This window comes from Lactuca virosa, chromosome 1 (assembly GCF_052849685.1).
Source record: "Lactuca virosa cultivar CGN04683 chromosome 1, Lactuca_virosa_CGN04683_v6, whole genome shotgun sequence".
Lineage (NCBI taxonomy): Eukaryota > Viridiplantae > Streptophyta > Magnoliopsida > Asterales > Asteraceae > Lactuca > Lactuca virosa.
This window is the reverse complement of record NC_136426.1, coordinates 176,302,347-176,322,376: the sequence shown is the minus strand read 5'-3', so window position 1 is coordinate 176,322,376 and position 20,030 is coordinate 176,302,347. Positions and strand designations below refer to the sequence as shown.

Below are 20,030 nucleotides of genomic sequence, written 5' to 3'. Positions count from 1 at the left end.
ACCTACTCGTCGAGTCTACTTCTTTATTTACACTTAGCACCCCGAACTTATATTCCTGAATTCGGGATGTTACAAAACCACAAAAGATCATGGCCATGTTACGAGACTTAATCTTCTACAAATAATCAATGAACCTACCTCAGCTGCAATCACTTACGGATTCGACATGAAAACTGATATAACTCACAACATAAATGTGCTCATGTTTGATTTGGGTGGTGGTACATTTGATGTCTCTCTTGCCACAATTAATAACAATGGTAGGACAACACTGAAGGCTGTTTCCGGTGACACTCATTAAGGTGGTCAAGATTTTGATAACACAATGGTGGACCATTTTATGATGCAATTCAACCAAAGGCACAAGACAGACATGAGTGGGAACATAAAAGCAATGGGGCGGTTGAGGGTAGCTTGTGAAAAAGAAAATGGAACTCTCTCTTCAAATACTGAAACTACTATCGAAATTGATGGTTTGCATTAGGGTGTTGATTTATCTATGAGAATAACTCGTGCAAAATTTGAAGATCTTAATGGAAATTTATTTAGTAAGTGCATATAGTTGGTGGAGAAATGTTTGGGTGATAGTGAAAAAACAAGAAAGATGTAAATGAGGTACTACTTGTTGGTGGGTCAACTAGGATACCCAAAATACAACAATTGTTGAAAGACTTCTTCAACAGGAAAGAGCCTTCTAAGAAAATCCATGCTGATGAAGGGGTTGCATATGGTGCAGCAGTTCTTACTGCAAAGTTAAGTGGTGAAAGGAATCAAAAAGTGAAGAACTTAGTGTTGTTGGATGTTGTTCCTCTTTCACTTGGTGTAAATCTGCATGATGGCTCTTTATCTGTTATAATCAAAAGAAATTCCCCAATACTAGTCAAAAAGGAAAGAATATATTTTCCTAGTATGGATAAGCAAAGTAGTATAACTTTTAATGTCTATCAAGGTGAGAGAAGTAGAGCTATAGATAATGACTGGTTAGGGAAATTTCAAGTTGCAGTACCAGTTGCACTAAAGGGTAAATCAAGGATAAATGTGGTCTCTGAAATTGATGTTAATGAGATTTTAAATTGCTCGGCTGAGGAGTTAACCACTCGCCAAAAGAAAAAGATTAGAATCAGCGATGACAAGCAGAGACATTCAAAGGAAGAGATCGAAAAAATGTTGAAAGATGCTGAAAAGTACAAACTTAATGATGAGGAGTATAAAAAGAAGGTTTTTGCACATAATGTGTTGGAGGAATACATTTACGACGTGAAGCCCAAAATTAAAAGCATTGGAAGCATTGATAACACAAAGATCCACAAGGAAGAATTGGAAAAAATGGAAAATGTCATAAAGAACGCAAGACACATTCTTGATCTAAGCAAGCTTGCATATGTGGATAAGTATGAGAAAACACTAAATGAGCTGGAAAAGGTATGTGTTCCAATCATTGCCCAACTTGTGAAGTAAGATTTGTCGATGGTGGACAACGAGTGGTAACGTGGTAGTAATGCTTTTATTATAAGCTATGGGCTTGTTTTTATTTTTCAATAAGAGTTGGACATTGTTCAACATTAAGCAATGATTTTGATTTCATCATGAGTGTATGAATGAGATTTATTTCTCCTTTTTTTTTCAAGTTTGTTACGTATGTATATAGCACAAAATTTTCATATGAAACGCTTATTTCGTTTTCGTACATTCGTGAATAATTGTATCTAGGTGAGAACGAAAGAAAATAAACAGAAAAGTATTGAAACTCTGATGAGAAACCGAAAATTAGGGTTTAATGAAGTGAGAGCAAAGATTATTTAGGGAAGAAGAAGATGAAATTGATTAACAAAGAAACTCCTTGATACCCCAAACATATCTCAAACTTGTCCCTGATATGATCAAGCTTACACGAGGTTTTGAGCAAATTCCTTCCTAAGACCTTCTACAAATTAAATGTCTTGTATCCAAGCTCAAAAAATTCTCCACCATCACTACCAGAATATCCCAACATCTTACATCCCCCTTTAAACTTCAAAGTTTCACCTTCATATGCCACAACAACAAATAAGCCAGAGAATTCTAAATTTGCATGGATGCCCATTGGAATTTGGACTTCCTCTTGAGCAATTGATTCAAGATAGCAATTGCCACCTTTTGATGTGCTGGACTCACCCTTTCCCGCTATTAGTATCCTAAATTTTCCCTCAGTGCAACTGTGAAGATAACCCAATTGCTTCCCACAAGAAAAACTTAACCCCTTTTTCCTTCTTTCTTTCCATTTTATTCTTAACACCCCGGTTACACTGAATCGCTTCTGTGAAATCAGTCCCACAAGAAGGTCGTGATCCAGGAGAAAAACTATTGCTTTTTCCTTGAAACGAAGGTTTATTTAAACCCGCTAAATGGTGTGGCAAATCGAATTGAAATTGATTTCAGGTGAGAGATTCATAACTATGGGCAATACGCTGATAAGGAGTGCCGTGAATGCTGGAGTACAATGTTTTGTCCCGGATACATCTATGACTATGAGGGTCTAGTCCATAGAACTCTGGTCCAAAAGCAAATCAATCCATAGGCGCAACGAGAACTTCACGTATATAAAAGAGGAGTAGAGCCAAGAGAACACATTTGATTGTCAATATGAGATTGGAAACCTACGACTTAAGTTATTTCCTGTTTTACCCCATATTGGGCCTTTTAGACATGACTCTGGCCTTAATAATTTGGGCCAATTAATTCTGGATTCCTATCACAGTTCATTCTAAATCTGAATCTGTAATCACTTTTGAATCCTTTCAATCAATGTTTGAATCAACCAACTTAACTTATCTGCTGGAGCTAGTGTTGCCAATAGCAACGATCCGTTTTTCTTACACAGCTCCCATAGTCCAAGATTAAGTAGTGTCTTAACCTTTAATCGGAGAAAACTGAGCAGAACAATGTTGATCCTGGATCTTGAATTCTGTTTCAAATGAAATTTCTGTTTGGATGAATAAGAAAGTATTACATGACACCTCTATATAAAAACCTCTATATAAAATACATTGATGCATTGGGTATGGGCAACATGTACAACATGCTATGACACCATTTTGGTGTCATCTCACATGCCACACCACCAATAGTGTTATAACACCAAATGAGGAAATAGTCACCATATTATAACATGTTATAACACACATTATTTTCCATTTCATAATTTCTTTTTTATTATTTTTTTCGAGTTTTTTTAATTAAAACAAATATATTTTTATAAAACAAACATATTTAAATAACAAATAATATTTAAAAACTAAAAACACATAAAATTTAAATCCTAAATAAAACATAACATTAATTCCTAAAAATGACATCAAAAAAAAAAAAAGATAGTCCTAATTTAAATACGTAACACGACACTCATTGCGTAAATATTTTTTTGAAGATTCTATCATTCATAAACCTCAGGGCGACAAATCTTCCTCACTAGTAAGAAGCATCGTCAAATGGTTCGTCATTTGTTCTTGCTCGTGTTGCCCCCTTTCCTCTCGTGCATGCCTTTCAAGGAACCCCAAGTGTCCGACGTTTAAACTCAATCTTTTCTTTTTGCAATAAGTTGTGCTTATCGAACTTCGCTTTCATTTCCGCCATATCTCTTGTTTTCGCCTCAACCTCTTCTACCTGTTTTGCAGTGCGCCTTGCTTTGTCGTGTGCAGACGGTGCAGAGATCGCCTCGACATCATCCGAAATATCATCCGTCTCGGTGTTCGATATGAGTTTGCGCGTCCGAAACGTCAAATGAACTGGAATTTCTCATTCGTTTGGATTGAACCTTAGACATTTAGGAGTTTTATTCCACTTTGGATCCGCTCTCACCAACTCGTATGATTTCTCAAACTCGAACACATGTCCCATTATGATTCGATATTATTCTTTTGCAGATTTGAACAAATCAAAGTCATTGGTTCCACTCTATTGTTGTGCCTGAAAGCCTGGTGTAAATATCATTGAATTTTGTGCGCCGCTTAGTTATCTGACTCCATTTGCTGCTTAGCGTGTCTGTATTGCGATACAGTTTTTTTCTTTAACATAGCGTGGAATTTTTACGCACCACCTCCCAATTAGCACATTTCTTCGTATCATTTCCGCAGAGTTCGTCTTTTGAAGTACTACACCATGTCGCAATCAAAGCATATTTGTAACATCCCAAGTTCGGGAGCAAGAAATTGAAGGGTGCTAAGTGTAAATTAAGGAAGCTACTCGACGAGTAGGTATGCTACTCGTCGAGTTGGAGCGGGATTTGATCGCGGGTTAAGTGGCCAACTCGCCGAGTCGGAAGATGTACTCGACGAGTTGGTGCTGGAATGAGGAAACCCTAATCCCGAGGGTTGCACCCTATTTAAAGGACTTTATGTCATCCTCTCAGCCTCCTAATCCCCCAAAGAGTTCCAGCAAACCCTAATTTCGTGTGAGACTTCATTGTTGAGGAGATTGGAGCTTGGAAGAGGAATTTGGTGGAAGGAGCTTGAGAAATTAGAGGTTGGCATCAAGGGGCTTGTCTAGATCTGGGATCTACATCAGTTTGGGCACATCTCAGAGGTAAGGAGCCATTATCTTAAGCTATTTCCTTTTTGGGTTCATCCTTGGTGGTTGATTTGGAGTTCCTTAGCTGGTTTGAGATCTATTTTGGGTTTGGAGTTTAGATCTGAGGTTGCTACTCCAGATCTAAGCTTGTGATGGTCCTTAATGCCATAAAGCTCTTGTCTAAGAGTTATTGGTGAAGCCCCTTTGTCATAAACCCTAGCCCTAGAGTGTTTTGGGCTTATATCTCCTTGGTTTCACGTAAAGTTTGCAACTTTATGTGAGGGTTAGGCTGTAGAAGAGTGGATCTATGGATTGGAGCCCCTGCATGGCTCGAAAAGCCTATGTATGGATTGAGAACTAAAGAGACTCGGCGAGTCACATGGGTGTACTCGACGAGTTGTATGAACATGTGCATTGACTCGGCGAGTTGGAAGAACAACTCGACGAGTCTGTTGAAGATTGTCTTGGACTCGGCGAGTCTGGTCGCAGAACCCAACCTCTTTTGGTAAAAGCTTTGGATTAGTGAGTCGGTTGGCGACTCAGTGAGTTGGGCAGGATGGAATTCCGAGATCGTTGCAGTCGACGAGTCTTGGGGCGAATCGGCGAGTTGAGTCGTGTTATGGGAGTTTTCTGAGTATGAGAACTCGACGAGTCGACGGGTTAACTCGGCGAGTAGAGTCAATCAGGAAGGTTGACTTTGACTAAGGACTTTGACTTTGACCAAGAGTTGACCAGTTGACTTCCAAGTGTATTTTGGTAATTTCGGTATTGGTTCCTTAGTAGTGTGATGTGGTGAAGTTCGTGTCGGTGGTCGGAGCAGCTTGGTCGTATCTCTCCAGTCGGCAATTGCAGGTGAGTTATCCTCACTATATCGAGAGGGTCTACAGCACCAAGGCTGACCCTTTATCGGATGGAAATCCTGGTATTGTTTGTTATGTTATTGCTTTGCTAGATTTACATCCTGGTGTTTAGGGTGGTGTTATGTTAGTGACCTGGTTAAGGTCGGTACCCGGTATATAGGGTAATGTTATGTTAGTGACCTGGTTAAGGTCGGTACCTGGTATATAGGGTAATGTTATGCTAGTGAGCGGATAGGTCGGAATCCTGGTTAGGATGTTGATATGCTATGTGATCTGTTAGACTGTTTTGTTTGTTATGTTATTGCTTTGCTAGATTTACATCCTGGTGTTTAGGGTGGTGTTATGTTAGTGACCTGGTTAAGGTCGGTACCCGGTATATAGGGTAATGTTATGTTAGTGACCTGGTTAAGGTCGGTACCTGGTATATAGGGTAATGTTATGCTAGTGAGCGGATAGGTCGGAATCCTGGTTAGGATGTTGATATGCTATGTGATCTGTTAGACTGTTTGTCTGGTTAAGGATTTGTTATGTGATTAATTGTTTTATGTGCACATGGTTGTTTGACGGGGGTTGGGTTGAGGCGGGTCTTGCTTTATGCTGTAGGCCAACATACCCAGGGCGGACCGGATATTCCGAAGGCCCAGCGAGCGGTCCGGATAGGCTGAAGGCCCCAAGAGGGCGGACAGACGTGCCGAGGCTCGGAGAATGGACCAGGCCGACTGAAGGCCCGGTGCGGGCGGACCAGTCATACTGTACACTCAGAGAGTGGACCAGGTGGATTGAAGGCCCGGTGCGGGCGGACCAATCAAACTGTAGACTCGATGTACATGGCTAGACTCGGAGGGTGGACCAGGTGGACTGAAGGCCCGGTGCGGGCGGACCAGTCACACAGTAGACCCGATGTGCATGGTTGTTCTATTTGTGATATGTCGACGAGTATGTTTATGTGTGGTTGGTATTTTGGGGGTGACTCACTAAGCTTTCAGGCTTACAGTTCAGTGTATTGTTTCAGGTACTTCAGGAGATCGTGGCAAGGCGAGGGCGTGATCGTACCGCTCCTCATGTTTATGATTTATGTAATATGGTTCTGGGGGATACTCTGATGTTTAAACATTTTGAAAACGAGATGTATGAACTTAATGGTTTTTGAACGAATTAAAATGTTTTAAATTGGCTCAATTTTATGGGTGTTACAAGTTGGTATCAGAGCCTTGGTTTTGAGGGATTTTCAAAATGGTTTTCAAAAGGTTTTCGAAATAAGTAAAGGAGGATGTAGAGGGTACGATCAGCCAGAGCCAGTAAGTAGACCCCAAAATACCATACAAGTTATTTGATTATGTAATATGTTAGAACAACATGCTAGTAATAGGCTAGAAAATTTCAGGAATTTCATGATAGAATTGCCTGATTATGTGATGCCTACTAGCCTAGGGTTTTCCTTATATGAGATATTCAGCTTTCCTCTAGGAGTGAGGATTGAGTGTGTGTGTGTATATATATGGTTAGAGTGTTGTGGTGATACTTGGGACAAATATGGGTAGGTCTGGAAGGTAGTATGGGCCCGTACTACTAAAAGCACAGGACCCATACGCGTATCAAGGAAGTCACAACTCTCTAGGGTATCAGTTATGAGATAGTTCCCCGGGTAGGTATGTGACGTGTCTAAGGGTCTTTTTGGGTATTTCAGTATGGCGATTACGAGACGTCTCGGGGCAGGATCTGGTTCGGGATCGGGATCAGGAGAGGGTGATCGGGATAGATCAGTACCACCCGAGGTCATTGGTCAGATGAGTACGGATGAGTTGGATGCCCGGATGCGTGAGATCCTGCATGATGAGGTTGCTGCCATGTTCAGGGCTGAGTTGCCAGAGATGTGTGGGTCGATCAAGACCGCCATGGTTGAGTACTTTGATGAGCGCTATGCAGCTCTTGCGGAGACGGCTGCCGCGGCAGCTACAGCGGCTGTAGCAGCGGCAGGGGGAGGAACCGGTCGAGGTTTTCAGTATCGGGACTTCGATAATACGAAGCCCCCTACCTTTGATGGAGTTCATGATCCGATCGTTGCTATGAGATGGTTGTCAGACGTGGAGGGATGTTTCTTCACGTGTTCATGCCCTGCTGATCAGAGGGTGAGGTGTGCTTTGAACCTTTTGAGGCTTGGGGCGAAGGATTGGTGGAGGTTGACTACGGGATCTTATTCTGATGCGCAGCGGGCTGCGGTTACTTGGGATCAGTTCCAGGAGATGTTCAGTACTCATTATGTTCCGCAAGTTGAGAGAGAGAGGTTGGCTCATGAGTTCCTGGAGCTGAAACATGATTCAGAGTCGGTGACGGAGATCACCAGGATGTTTACCGAGAGGGCGATGTTTTGCCCGGAGTTTGCTTCGGAGCAGGCTCAGATGACCCGATATTTGAGTATGCTCAAGAGGGATATTCGACAGTTTGTCTCCACACAGAGGTGTGATACCTTGTTAGAGTTGCAGGAGGCCGCCAGGCGGCGTGAGTTGGAGATTGAGTTGCAGTTGCGAGAGCAGAGGCAGGCCCCGGTGCAGTCGCAGCTTGCACCGAAACGGTCCAAAACCGTTGACTTTAGGGTTGGAGGTCAGAGCAGACACACTTGTGAGAAGTGTGGGAAGGGTCATGCCAGAGTTTGCAGATCCGGTGGTGCGTGTCGCAAGTGCGGGAAATAGGGGCATTATGCGAGGAATTGCCGTCAGTCGACCCCGGTGCAGGATATGAGGATTTGTTATCATTGCCATCAGGTTGGACACTTGAGGGCCAACTGCCCATAGTTTGCTGCAGGATCGGTGCAGGCTCCGGCACCGGCCACTTTGAGGATTAATGGCGGGGGTCAGGGTGGAGCGGAGCCTCCGAGGGCTCAGGGACGCGCATTCCAACTTACAACAAAGGAGGTCAGGGAAGAGCCTGATGCAGTTGCGGGTATGTTTCCATCTTGTTATCTTGTTATTTGTATGGTATTGTAAATCTGTCTGCATTGTTCCGCATGTTTCGTAGTATGGTTGAGGATCTTAATAGTTAGGAGTTGTAGTTGGTTAGCGTTCAGGAGGATTCTTCGTCGAAAGATAAGGTTTATGATCTCGTTGCTAGGAATAGCAACTGCGATGCGAGAAGTGTTCAGTTGAGATTCGAACTTCCTTGGAGTTCGGGATGTACGATGACAGGAGAGTGTACTGTGGAGGTTGCTCACTCCTGAGAGAATTGGTTCCTGGTGAAGGGGAAACTTTATCAAGTAAGGTCGATCGAGTTATGCCGGTTTGTCAGCGGAAGTTAGTAGTTGGTAGACTAAGTGGGGGAGAATTGGAAAATTCTCCGGTGAAAACAGCAAGTATTCAGGGTTGGTTAGCTGTTTAGATTCATCAGTGTTGTTAGCCGAGAGTGTGGCATGATTGGAGCAAGTGATAGACAAGTGGGGCAGGAAACAGACCATGGTTTCAGGTGAGGTAGTTGGTCGATGTGAGGCATGGGTTAGGCCATGGAAAGGATTCCAGGAACGGAACTGGAGTTCGGAACCCCAAGAGGGCTAGAACAGACTGCATGGGAGAGATTCCCGGGAAGGATGGTTCAGGGTGACGTAAGACTGCATGGGAGAGATTCCCGGGAAGGATGGTTCAGGGTGACGTACGACAGTTTTGAGCGGTCCGGATAGACTGAAGGCCGGAAGGCGTACCAGTCAGACCGAAGGCTCAGGGAACGGTCCAGACAGGCTGAAGGCCCAGGAGGGCGGTCCAGACATGCTGAAGGTTCTGAGAGTGGTCCAGATAGGCTGAAGGCCTGGTAAGGCGGTTCAGTCATGCTGAAGACTCTGGATGTGTTAGTAGATTTGTATGCGGAGAATGAGTGAATATGTCGCCATGCAATAGTAATCGATATGGTCTAGCCCCAAGTATTGATCATGACGATGGAGTTGGCTGGAGGCCGTGCGTGGGCCTTGTTAGTTATGTGATCGGATTCGGAGTATATGGGAGTTTGAGAATAGCGGTTGCTCTACATGGATAGTGTAGAGTGGAGTTTAGCTCAGTGGCACTTATAGGTGCGGTAAGGGTTGTTGAGTAGACTTCCTAGAAAGGAAAGGTATGTAGCTCCGGAAGGAGTTTGGGTCCTCTTAAAGGAAGGCAGTGAAGTAAATGGATGATCGAAAGTGCTTGGTAGTAAGCACTAGGATTGTACCAGATGTATGGAAGCACATACGAGTTGGATGCCCGTTGAGGTTGTGGAACGGTTAACACTGACGCGGAGTCAAGGGAGCTCGGAAGTGATGCAAGGGTAGATCCTTGGATTCCGAATTATGGTTGTGGTCATGAGCTATGGATGTAGTGGTCTTCCATCCTAGGGATGGCTGGACCATCGTAGGCGTGCCTGGTCTTCCAGCCCGAGGCTGATTGGTCCAGGTACGATGTGTATGAACGTTATAGTTGGGTGTTCAGGAGGGTTGCTCGGAAGCTGTGAAATGTTCCATCATGTCAGTGCGATAAGGGAATTGATCCAGGGAGGAAACGTGATGAGTTTCTATCGGTGCAAGTTAATAGAGGTAGCGCCAGTTGGGCGAAAGATAGCGATTTAATACTGGGTCAAGACCCGGTGGTTTAGAATGGTATCCAGTTTTCGCAGGTGGCGAATGAATGTCTAAGACGTAAGTAAGGTAGTGTCTTCTGGTGGCACTTAGTTGATGAGTGTTGTCATCATAGAAAAGAAGTCGGTGGCTGGCTTGAAGCAGTTATCAGGACCTGCAAGGGAAGAGATGGATTTTAGAGATTCGATAACAGTGTTTGAAGGAATCTGGGTCGGTTTGAGATCAGTGGATGCATTGTGGGAGTCATCCGGAAGTTTGTGTTGCCGCAGGCTTCGAGGACGAAGCCTAATTTAAGTGGGGGAGAATTGTAACATCCCAAGTTCAGAAGCAAGAATTTGAAGGGTACTAAGTGTAAATTAAGGAAGCTACTCGACGAGTAGGTATGTTACTCGTCGAGTCGGAGCGGGATTTGATCGCGGGTTAAGTGGCCAACTCGCCCAGTCGGAAGATGTACTCGACGAGTTGGTGCTGGAATGAGGAAACCCTAATCCCGAGGGTTGCACCCTATTTAAAGGACTTTATGTCCTCCTCCCAGCCTCCTAATCCCCCAGAGAGTTCTAGAAAACCCTAATTTCGTATGAGACTTCATTGTTGAGGAGATTGGAGCTTGGAAGAGGAATTTGGTGGAAGAAGCTTGAGAAATTAGAGGCTAGCATCAAGGGGCTTGTGTAGATCTGGGATCTACATCAGTTTGGGCACATCTCAGAGGTAAGGAGCCATTATCTTAAGCTATTTCCTTTTTGGGTTCATCCTTGGTGGTTGATTTGGAGTTTCTTAGCTTGTTTGAGATCTATTTCGGGTTTGGAGTTTAGATCTGAGGTTGCTACTCCAGATATAAGGTTGTGATGGTCCTTAATGCCATAAAGCTCCTGTCTAAGAGTTATTGGTGAAGCCCCTTTGTCATAAACCCTAGCCCTAGAGTGTTTTGGGCTTATATCTCCTTGGTTTCACGTAAAGTTTGCAACTTTATGTGAGGGTTAGGCTGTAGAAGAGTGGATCTATGGATTGGAGCCCCTGCATGGCTCGAAAAGCCTATGTATGGATTGAGAACTGAAGAGACACGGCGAGTCACATGGGTGTACTCGACGACTTGTATGAACATGTGCACGGACTCGGCGAGTTGGAAGAACAACTCGGCGAGTCTGTTCTTGGACTCGGCGAGTCTGGTCGCAGAACCTAACCTCTTTTGGTTAAAGCTTTGGATTAGTGAGTCGGTTGGCGACTCAGTGAGTTGGACAGGATCGAATTCCGAGATCGTTGAACTCGACGAGTCTTGGGGCGACTCGGCGAGTTGAGTCGTGTTATGGGAGTTTTCTGAGTATGAGAACTTGACGAGTCGATGGGCTAACTCGGCGAGTAGAGTCAACCAGGAAGGTTGACTTTGACTGAGGACTTTGACTTTGACCAAGAGTTGACCAGTTGACTTCCAAGGGTATTTTGGTAATTTCGGTATTGGTTCCTTAGTAGTGTGCTGTGGTGAAGTTCGTGTCGGTGGTCGGAGCAGCTTGGTCGTATCTCTTCAGTCGGCAATTGCAGGTGAGTTATCCTCACTATATCGACAGGGTCTACGGCACCAAGGCCGACCCTTTATCGGATGAAAATCCGGGTATTGTTTGTTATGTTATTGCTTTACTAGATTTGCATCCTGGTATTTAGGGTGGTGTTATGTTAGTGACCTGGTTAAGGTCGGTACCCGGTATATAGGGTAATGTTATGTTAGTGACCTGGTTAAGGTCGGTACCCGGTATATAGGGTAATGTTATGCTAGTGACCGGATAGGTCGGAATCTTGGTTAGGATGTTGATATGTTATGTGATCTGTTAGACTGTTTGTCTGGTTAAGGATTTGTTATGTGATTAATTGTTTTATGTGCACATGGTTGTTTGACGGGTATTAGGTTGAGGCGGGTCCTGCTTTGTGCTGTAGGCCAACATACCCAGGGCAGACCAGATATTCCAAAGGCCCAGCGAGCGGTCCGGATAGGCTGAAGGCCCCAAGAGGGCGGACCAGACGTGCCGAGGCTCGGAGAGTGGACCAGGCCGACTGAAGGCCCGGTGCGGGCGGACTAGTCATACTGTAGACTCAGAGAGTGGACCAGGTGGATTGAAGGCCCGGTGCGGGCGGAAAAATCACACTGTAGACTCGATGTACATGGCTAGACTCGGAGGGTGGACCAGGTGGACTGAAGGCCCGGTGCGGGCGGACCAGTCACACAGTAGACCTGATGTGCATGACTGTTCTATTTGTGATATGTCGACGAGTATTTTTATGTGTGGTTGGTATTTTGGGGGTGACTCACTAAGCTTTCGGGCTTACAGTTCAGTGTATTGTTTCAGGTACTTCAGGAGATCGTGGCAAGGCGAAGGCGTGATCGTACCGCTCCTCATGTTTATGATTTATGTAATATGGTTCTGGGGGATACTCTGATGTTTAAACATTTTGAAAACGAGATGTATGAACTTAATGGTTTTTGAACGAATTAAAATGTTTTAAATTGACTCAAATTTATGGGTGTTACAATATTCCTACTCCAGTGTCCACCATTGTGGAACTTCCTCACTTTCCGTTTCAACTGTTATAGCTTTTCCTTTCCCTTTCCCTTTCCCTATCCCTCTCCTACTACCTATCGTTTGTGTTTCGACCGATGGTTGTGTTGGTGGTGGTGGTTGGGTGGTTGTTTCTTTCATCGAAGAGAAAGTCGGGAAAATATTTTGTTGTAAATTTGGGTTTTGCCCAAAAAGATTTTGTTGAATGAAAGGTGAGTTTGGAAATTGAATTGAAGGAGACGAGCATTGAAAGAGGCTCCTTGGTATGAGATTTGTGGTGATCCTTGAGACGATAAGAGGTTGGAATAATTTTTATAACCGGCAAATCCGAGATGTGAAGTTGTGTTTGGTTGTGTGTTTGGGTTTGATGGAGGAATGCTTGGCTTTTGCTCAATTTTTTTCGTTCAAGAAAATATGGAATTTTATACAATATAGAGAGAAAGAGAGAATGTTATAGAAAGAATGGTATAAAATGTTATATTTATAGTAAAAATAAAGAAGTGAATTTTTTAATTTGAATTTGACCGTAGTCAAATGGTCCAATGTTCAAAACGGTCAAATTTTAGCTCGTTTCATCCGTCGTAACTACCTCGAGAAGTAACGCACAAGTAACAATGAGTAAGGAGTGGTGGTGTTTTTCTCGTGATGATCGCGTTATGCCCGAGCCACGTAGGCAATAATGTCGTTGTTACGGGGCATACCAGTGCTTTAAGGCTACTGGGAGTGGAGATGCTAAGGTATTGTTTGTCTTTTCAAAGAGAAAATTCATGAAGTCTGTGGAGCACCTCTAAAAACCCTCTGCGGTAGAAGATGTGAGCCAAATGGTTGCAACCTGTAATAAGAAGCTAGTTTGATTTTCAACATCTGTAAGCTGCTGCACTAAACTGAAATTAAAATAAACTGATTTTTACAAACTTAAAAATAGTTCTCAATACCGAAATTTTAATAATTCTACTTTTAAAACATTGAAAGAATATTAAAAAGAACATGTAAAAAAAATAAAAATATAAAATTTCTAAAAAAAAGCACAAAAAATATAAAAGAAGCTATCGGTTTGTTTTCTAGAAAAAAAGAATTTTAAAGAACATAAAAAAATAATAAAAAAATTAAAAAAATATTGCAAACAATGTTTACAAAATTCGTAAAAGAATCACACATGTTAAAAAATATGCAACTGAAACTGAAAATATTATTAAAAGAAATTGTGAAAAATAATTAAAAATATAAAAAAAAAAATTTTAATGAAGCCATAAAATATTGTGGAAACTATAAAAATAAATTGTATCAAATCCATAAATCAAAGTTTAAAAAAAAATCAAAGTTAAAAAAGAAATTAAAGTATAAAAAAAATCAAGTTATATCAAATTTCTAAAGAAATTCACGTGGAAAAAATGAAAATTGAAGAGATTTGAAGAGACAAATCAAGTGCTACGACGCATAGAACACGATCAGAGGTTTTGTAGTCTGAAATCTATGAAAAGAACAAATTGCTGTTAGAGGGCAAGTGATGCGCGTGAGCTGCGCCACGTAGCAAAAAGTGATCTAAAAAGTTTATTTTTTTTTCCAAGCAAACAGCCTCTATGACTCGCTAAGGGTTTGGAACACCACCCCTAGTGCTCGCTAAGGGCTTGCAAAGAGGAGAGTGACTATTGTGCTTGAATCTGATTGGCTTCTTCCACTTTGACCCGGATCAAACCCTTTTCTTTTACCTAATTTCACATATTTTATTAAACAAAAAAACTTTTTTTACCCAAAAAAATAGAGTGCTAGGAGTGGTACCACTCCCTATAAAATACTAAGAATAAGGTGATAATAAGGCGGCAAACAAAAAATGACATAACAGTAAAAATAGTGATGCGACAAGGTGTTAGGAGTGTTACCACTCCCTCTATCCTTTCAAACTTCTAAGTCCCACATGTTAAGGTAACGAGTGTAATAAAATGTTATTTGCGTGATTTATAAGTTAAGCGTTTTCTACAAACTAAAATTTCAATTACACAAAAAATCTATTAAAACTCTACACACTCACGATATTGAGCGATCTGTGTAGTGGGACCATAGTTTTGTTAGTGGACCTATCTAGTATTATGGTTTGTATTATTCTTAGTTTAATATAGCGCATACATATTGTATGATATGGCCTAAGGCCCACATGATGTATTTATGTATATATGTCGTTTAATGAATTGAGCAGAGATCCATGAGAAATAACGTGTTAACATGGTATCTGCCTAATCACAGAAACCCTAGCCGATCCTTCCATTCTCTTCTCAACGTCGGCAACACTTCTCATCAGTCTTCTCTTATGTTTCGTTTCTTCACTATCATCATGGCAGGTGACTCTAACAAACCTTCTTCTACTATCAACATCAAGAATGTTGTCCCTCTTGTGTTAGATCTTGATCGTATGAACTATGATTTATGGCGTGAACTATTTGAAACTCACTGTATCGGGTTTGGTGTGGATGATCACCTTCTCCCACCTGTTGAAAGACCCGCCACTTCTGATCCTAAATAAAAATAACTTGCGGTTGATCCCAAAGAATGGAATAAAATTGACTATGTTGCCATGTCTTGGATTTACGGCACCTTGTATCAATCCTTGCTTCGGATGGTTCTTACAAAAAAGGTGACTGCCCATGGCCTTTAGACAACATTGGAGGAGTTATTTTGCACCATCAAGGAACACAAAGCCATGCAACTCGAGAATCAACTACGAAACATTACCATGTGCGAATACTAAGATCAAAGGAATTTCGGATATTTTGGAAAATCATGGATCCCCTGTACTGGAACGTAATTTTGTATCGTACACTCTGAGCAGCCTCACTAAAAAATTCAAGTCATTTGTTAACACTATTTGGTATTCTGACACTGCCGAAAACTTCATGAAGGCTCGTGGAATTCTAGTCATGGAGGAAGAACATATAGAGCTTGATAATGCTCGCCATAATCCGTCCTCCCATTCCGACAATTCATCCTCGCGTACTATTCTTCTTGCTAACTGGACTCAGAAATCCATCACCAACCGCCTGTTTTACAATAATCCTAGAGGCCGAGGTGGTCATCGAGGTCGTGGAAACAGGTATGGACGCTACAATTTTGGTTGCAGGTTGCTCATCTTTTGGTCAACACTCAACAGCGACCCTCATCGCCGGCTCCTGGAACTCAAGGAAACTCAGCCACTTCGGCTTTTAGCTGGTACCCAATTAATCCGGCTCAATTTTCCTTCTCTAATGGGTTTTTACCAAGCCCAACACCAAATTCAGCACCTCCAACCGGACAACCATCTCCGGCCTATCTGAATCACCACTATTTTTTTGGCCCAACTAATGCGACAACCACACCAGCCCGGGCGTATGTACAGCCCACCGACCCTCAGCCCACTACTCTACCGGAGATGTTCAACGCTATGTCGTTAAGTCCCCTGCCAAATGACGGATGATACATGGATATTGGGGAAACATCACATCTTCACGCAAATCAAGGTATACTAAAAATTGTTTTAAATAATTGTGCTAATTTTTCTTCATCTGTTTTGGTAAGTGATGGATCCTGCATTCCCGTAAATATGATCGGTTATTCTTCCCTTCCCAATCCTTACCGTCCTCTTATTTTATGCAACATTCTTATCACTCCTCAAATTATTAAAAATTTAATATATGTTCGTCGTTTCACTTGTGATAACATTGTTTCTATTGAATTTGATCCGTTTGGTTTTACTTTGAAGGACCTCCAAACCAACCAACTCCTCATGCGATGTGATAGCACCGATGATCTCTACCCTATCACCACTCCTTCACCTCAAGCTTTTCTTTTTGTTTCTCTGTTTATTTGGCACTTACATCTTGGAAATCCCGGTCGTCATGTGTTAAAGAACTTAGTTGATAGTTGTTCAATTTTGTGTTCCAATAATAGTAAAATTACTAGTATTTGTCAGTCGTGTCAAATGGGTAAACATGTCAAGTTACCTTTTACGTTGTCAAACTCTATTTTTGCTGCTCCTTTTGATTTGGCTCATTCTGTTGTGTGGACATCCCCTATCATAAGTATTAGTGGAATTAAATATCATGTTACTTTCCTCGATGATTTTTCTCATTTTTTGTGGGTTTATCTGTTGTGTGTAAAATCTGATGTTTTTTCCAAGTTTGTTAACTTTCACTCTCTTGTTCAAAATCAGTTCAAAACTAAAATTAAACCTTTTTAGTGCGATAACAGTGGAGAATACAACAACAATCAGTTTAAAAATCTATGTGACACTAATGAGATTCACATGCGTTTTTCATGTCTTCACAAATCTCAACAAAATGCTAAATCTGAACGCATGTTACGATCTATAAATAATATCGTTTGTACCTACTTATTTCATGCTCGCCTTCCACCAGGGTACTGTACTGGGTTGAAGCTTTTCAAATGGCCGAACATCTCATTAATATTTTTCCGTCTCCCACCATTAATGATACTCCCATTCATAAACTCTATCATGTTAAACCCACCTATAATCATCTCTGGGTTTTTGGGTGCTTATGTTTTCCCAATATTGTTGCTCCTAATAAACTATCCCTCGTTCTACATCATGCGTGTTTCATGGGTACCCTACCAATCAACGTGGATACCGGTGCCTAAATCTCGATACTCAAAAATAATCATTTTTCGCCACATGATTTTTGATGAAACAACTTTTCCATATGGTTCCATGACACCAGATCGTGCTTCCTTTTATTCCTTCCTTAAACACTTTGATGTCCCATCCTATTTTGGTCACATACCGCCACATGTGTCTACCTCTATCAACGATAGTGAGTCCACCATTGTCAACAACCCCATCCATGAGTCTGAGCCCACATCTCATTCGGCCCAACCCAATCCGACGCCCATGCAGTCTTCGGTCTCATCTCTTCCAGGCCATTCTGATTGTGATAACTCTTCTGGTCACTCTTCTGCTCCATCTTCTTAATCGGGCCAGCCCAGTTCTAACGAGCTCACAACCGATGTCTCGATTCGAGCATCTTCTCCTGCTGTGGATCTGCCCGGTCTCTCGTCCTCCTCCTTCTCGGGTTCGTCATCCCTCCTCTTCTTCACATCCCATGGTGATTCGCAAACAACGCGGTATCACAAAACCAATTGATCGTCTAAATTTACATGTTGACTCCTCTCATGTTGCCTCCTCTCCCATTCCTCGGTCTTACTTACAGGCGTTTCGGGATCCACACTGGCTCAAGGCAATGCAAGAAGAATATTTTGCACTTATTTCGAACAACACTTGGGTTCTTGTTCCACAACCTGCTACCGCTAATGTCATTAATTGCATTTGGTTGTTTAAGAAGAAGCTAAATGCGGATGGATCCTTGTCTCGTTATAAATCACGTCTGGTGGCGAATGGACGTGCTCAGCAGCCCGGTATTAATTGTGATGAGACATTTAGTCCGGTTGTTATACCGACATCCATTCGTACAGTTCTCAACATTATAGTTACTCATAAGTGGCATATGCGTCAGCTTGATGTCAAGAATGCGTTTCTGCATGGCAATTTACATGAGAATTTCTATATGAATCAACCACTTAGTTTTCGTGACCCATCTAAACAATATCAACATGCAATATTAGGAAGACAACGTCACACCCACTAACTTTGACATATACTCAAAACTATTCCGGACTTCTAGACAAACAACACTCTTTTACTTTCTCATGGAAGAATAGATTCTTGCTACGCGATGCTTGTCTAAATCATTAAATAGCTTTCTGAAGCTTCCAAACCTTATTTGGATATTTTGTATGTTTAAATCCTTTTAGAATATGTCATACATCCTTTTAAAGTTTCTCATTGAGGAAAGTCATTTAAAGAATCCACTTTACCATATGTTATATCGAATAAGGCAACAATGGTAACAAATAACCAAAAAGACATTTCCTAGGTACTTGAAAATGTTTCCTCAATAAGTCGTAACATAACACTGTAAGATAATATCACCCAATGCATATGACCCATGGTCCGTGTTAACTACCCATTGTTACCAGTCATCTATGGGTCTTAACATGAAAGTATAATCGACTACCACTCAATGCACACAACCCATGACCCATGTTAATTACCCATTGTCACCAGTCATCCATGGGTAGTAACATGACACTACAAGCAACTACTGTTGCATTAGTGTCTAAGTCCATAACTATAATTGGTATGTACTTGACCCGAGAGTAGCATGGTCCATTTGGGTTGCATATCACCAGGGCAATTTGATAGGATGGACTTTTGAGAAGAGGTTATTTATGATTTATTAATATATTATAAGTTCTAATATATTAATATGAAATCATATTATTTAATTAGTATTGATCAAAAATTAATGTGCAATTAATTTAGTGATCAAAAGAGACTAATTAAATATATGGGGATTGATTGTGTAAATCATTCATTCTTATAAAGTGGGCTTATGATCCATTGTTCTTTATGTTGGGCTAAACCCATCTAGTAACCCATGTATACTCCATGGAGGTTAAAACCCATGGAGCCTAAGGATTGTGGAAAGTCAAGCACATTAGGGTTTACATGGTGTAACCCTAGTTGTGCCACACTATATAAGAAGCCCCTTGTTTGGTGAAATGGGACTAGTGATCTTTGGAAGAGTAATAAAGCCGATTTATAGAGCAAGCCATTCTCTGTCAAGTTATCCTTTGTCCTAGGTGTGTTGTGATTCCATTTGAGGCATTCATACTATTGGTGCCAAGTTCTTAAAGGCCAAATATATCAAGGATTGCAACTACAACAAAAGGTATGTCATATAACTAGATTTTGTAGTAAAGATACTCCATTGTATGCTAGTTAAGATGATGCTTTGGAAAAATATAAATTTGCATGTATATTAGAGAAAACATAGATCCAAAGCATCTAGGGTTGCATGTACACCATAGGAGTGTTAGAATGCTCAAATCCCTTCAACTACCACCCAAAGCACATGACCCATGACCCACGTTAATTACCCATTATCACCAGTGATCCATTGTCGTAACATGACACTATAATCAACTAACACCCAATGCACATTGGCCATGACCCATGTTAATTACCCATTGTCACCGGTTATCCATGGGTCGTAACATGACACTATAACAAAAACTACCAACAAATGCACATGACCCATGTTAATTACCAATTGTCACCAGTCATCCATGCATAGTAACATGAAATAATAGGCAAATACAACCCAATGCACACGAACTATCAAATAGTTGTCTTGAGCATGCTCAAGTACCCAGTCATCTGAGCCTGCTCCGAAGCAGCAAACTCAGGGCTGAAAAGAGCCCTCTTAGTAAACATATTGGTGTTCTCCATCACCGTCTTGGTAGGCTGTCTCAAATCTAAGTACTCCTGAGAGAACCTCTCCCTCTCCACCAGGGGAACGTATCTCATACGGAACATCTCCGATAACTGCTCCCAATTAACAATAGCTCTCTTCTCATGAGTGTAAGCACCAGTCACCAATA

At 41.7% G+C, this 20,030-nt stretch overlaps 1 protein-coding gene across 1 annotated transcript; it reads left to right on the top strand.

The window, feature by feature from the left end:
* The first annotated feature begins 610 nt into the window (after window positions 1-610).
* LOC145124321 (luminal-binding protein 1-like) lies at window positions 611-15,060 on the top strand. The gene is made up of 3 exons (XM_079059615.1): window positions 611-615; window positions 684-1,422; window positions 14,737-15,060. Exons 1-3 carry the CDS (start codon window positions 611-613, stop codon window positions 15,058-15,060), a joined length of 1,068 nt encoding a protein of 355 aa, XP_078915741.1.
* Window positions 15,061-20,030: the final 4,970 nt, after the last annotated feature.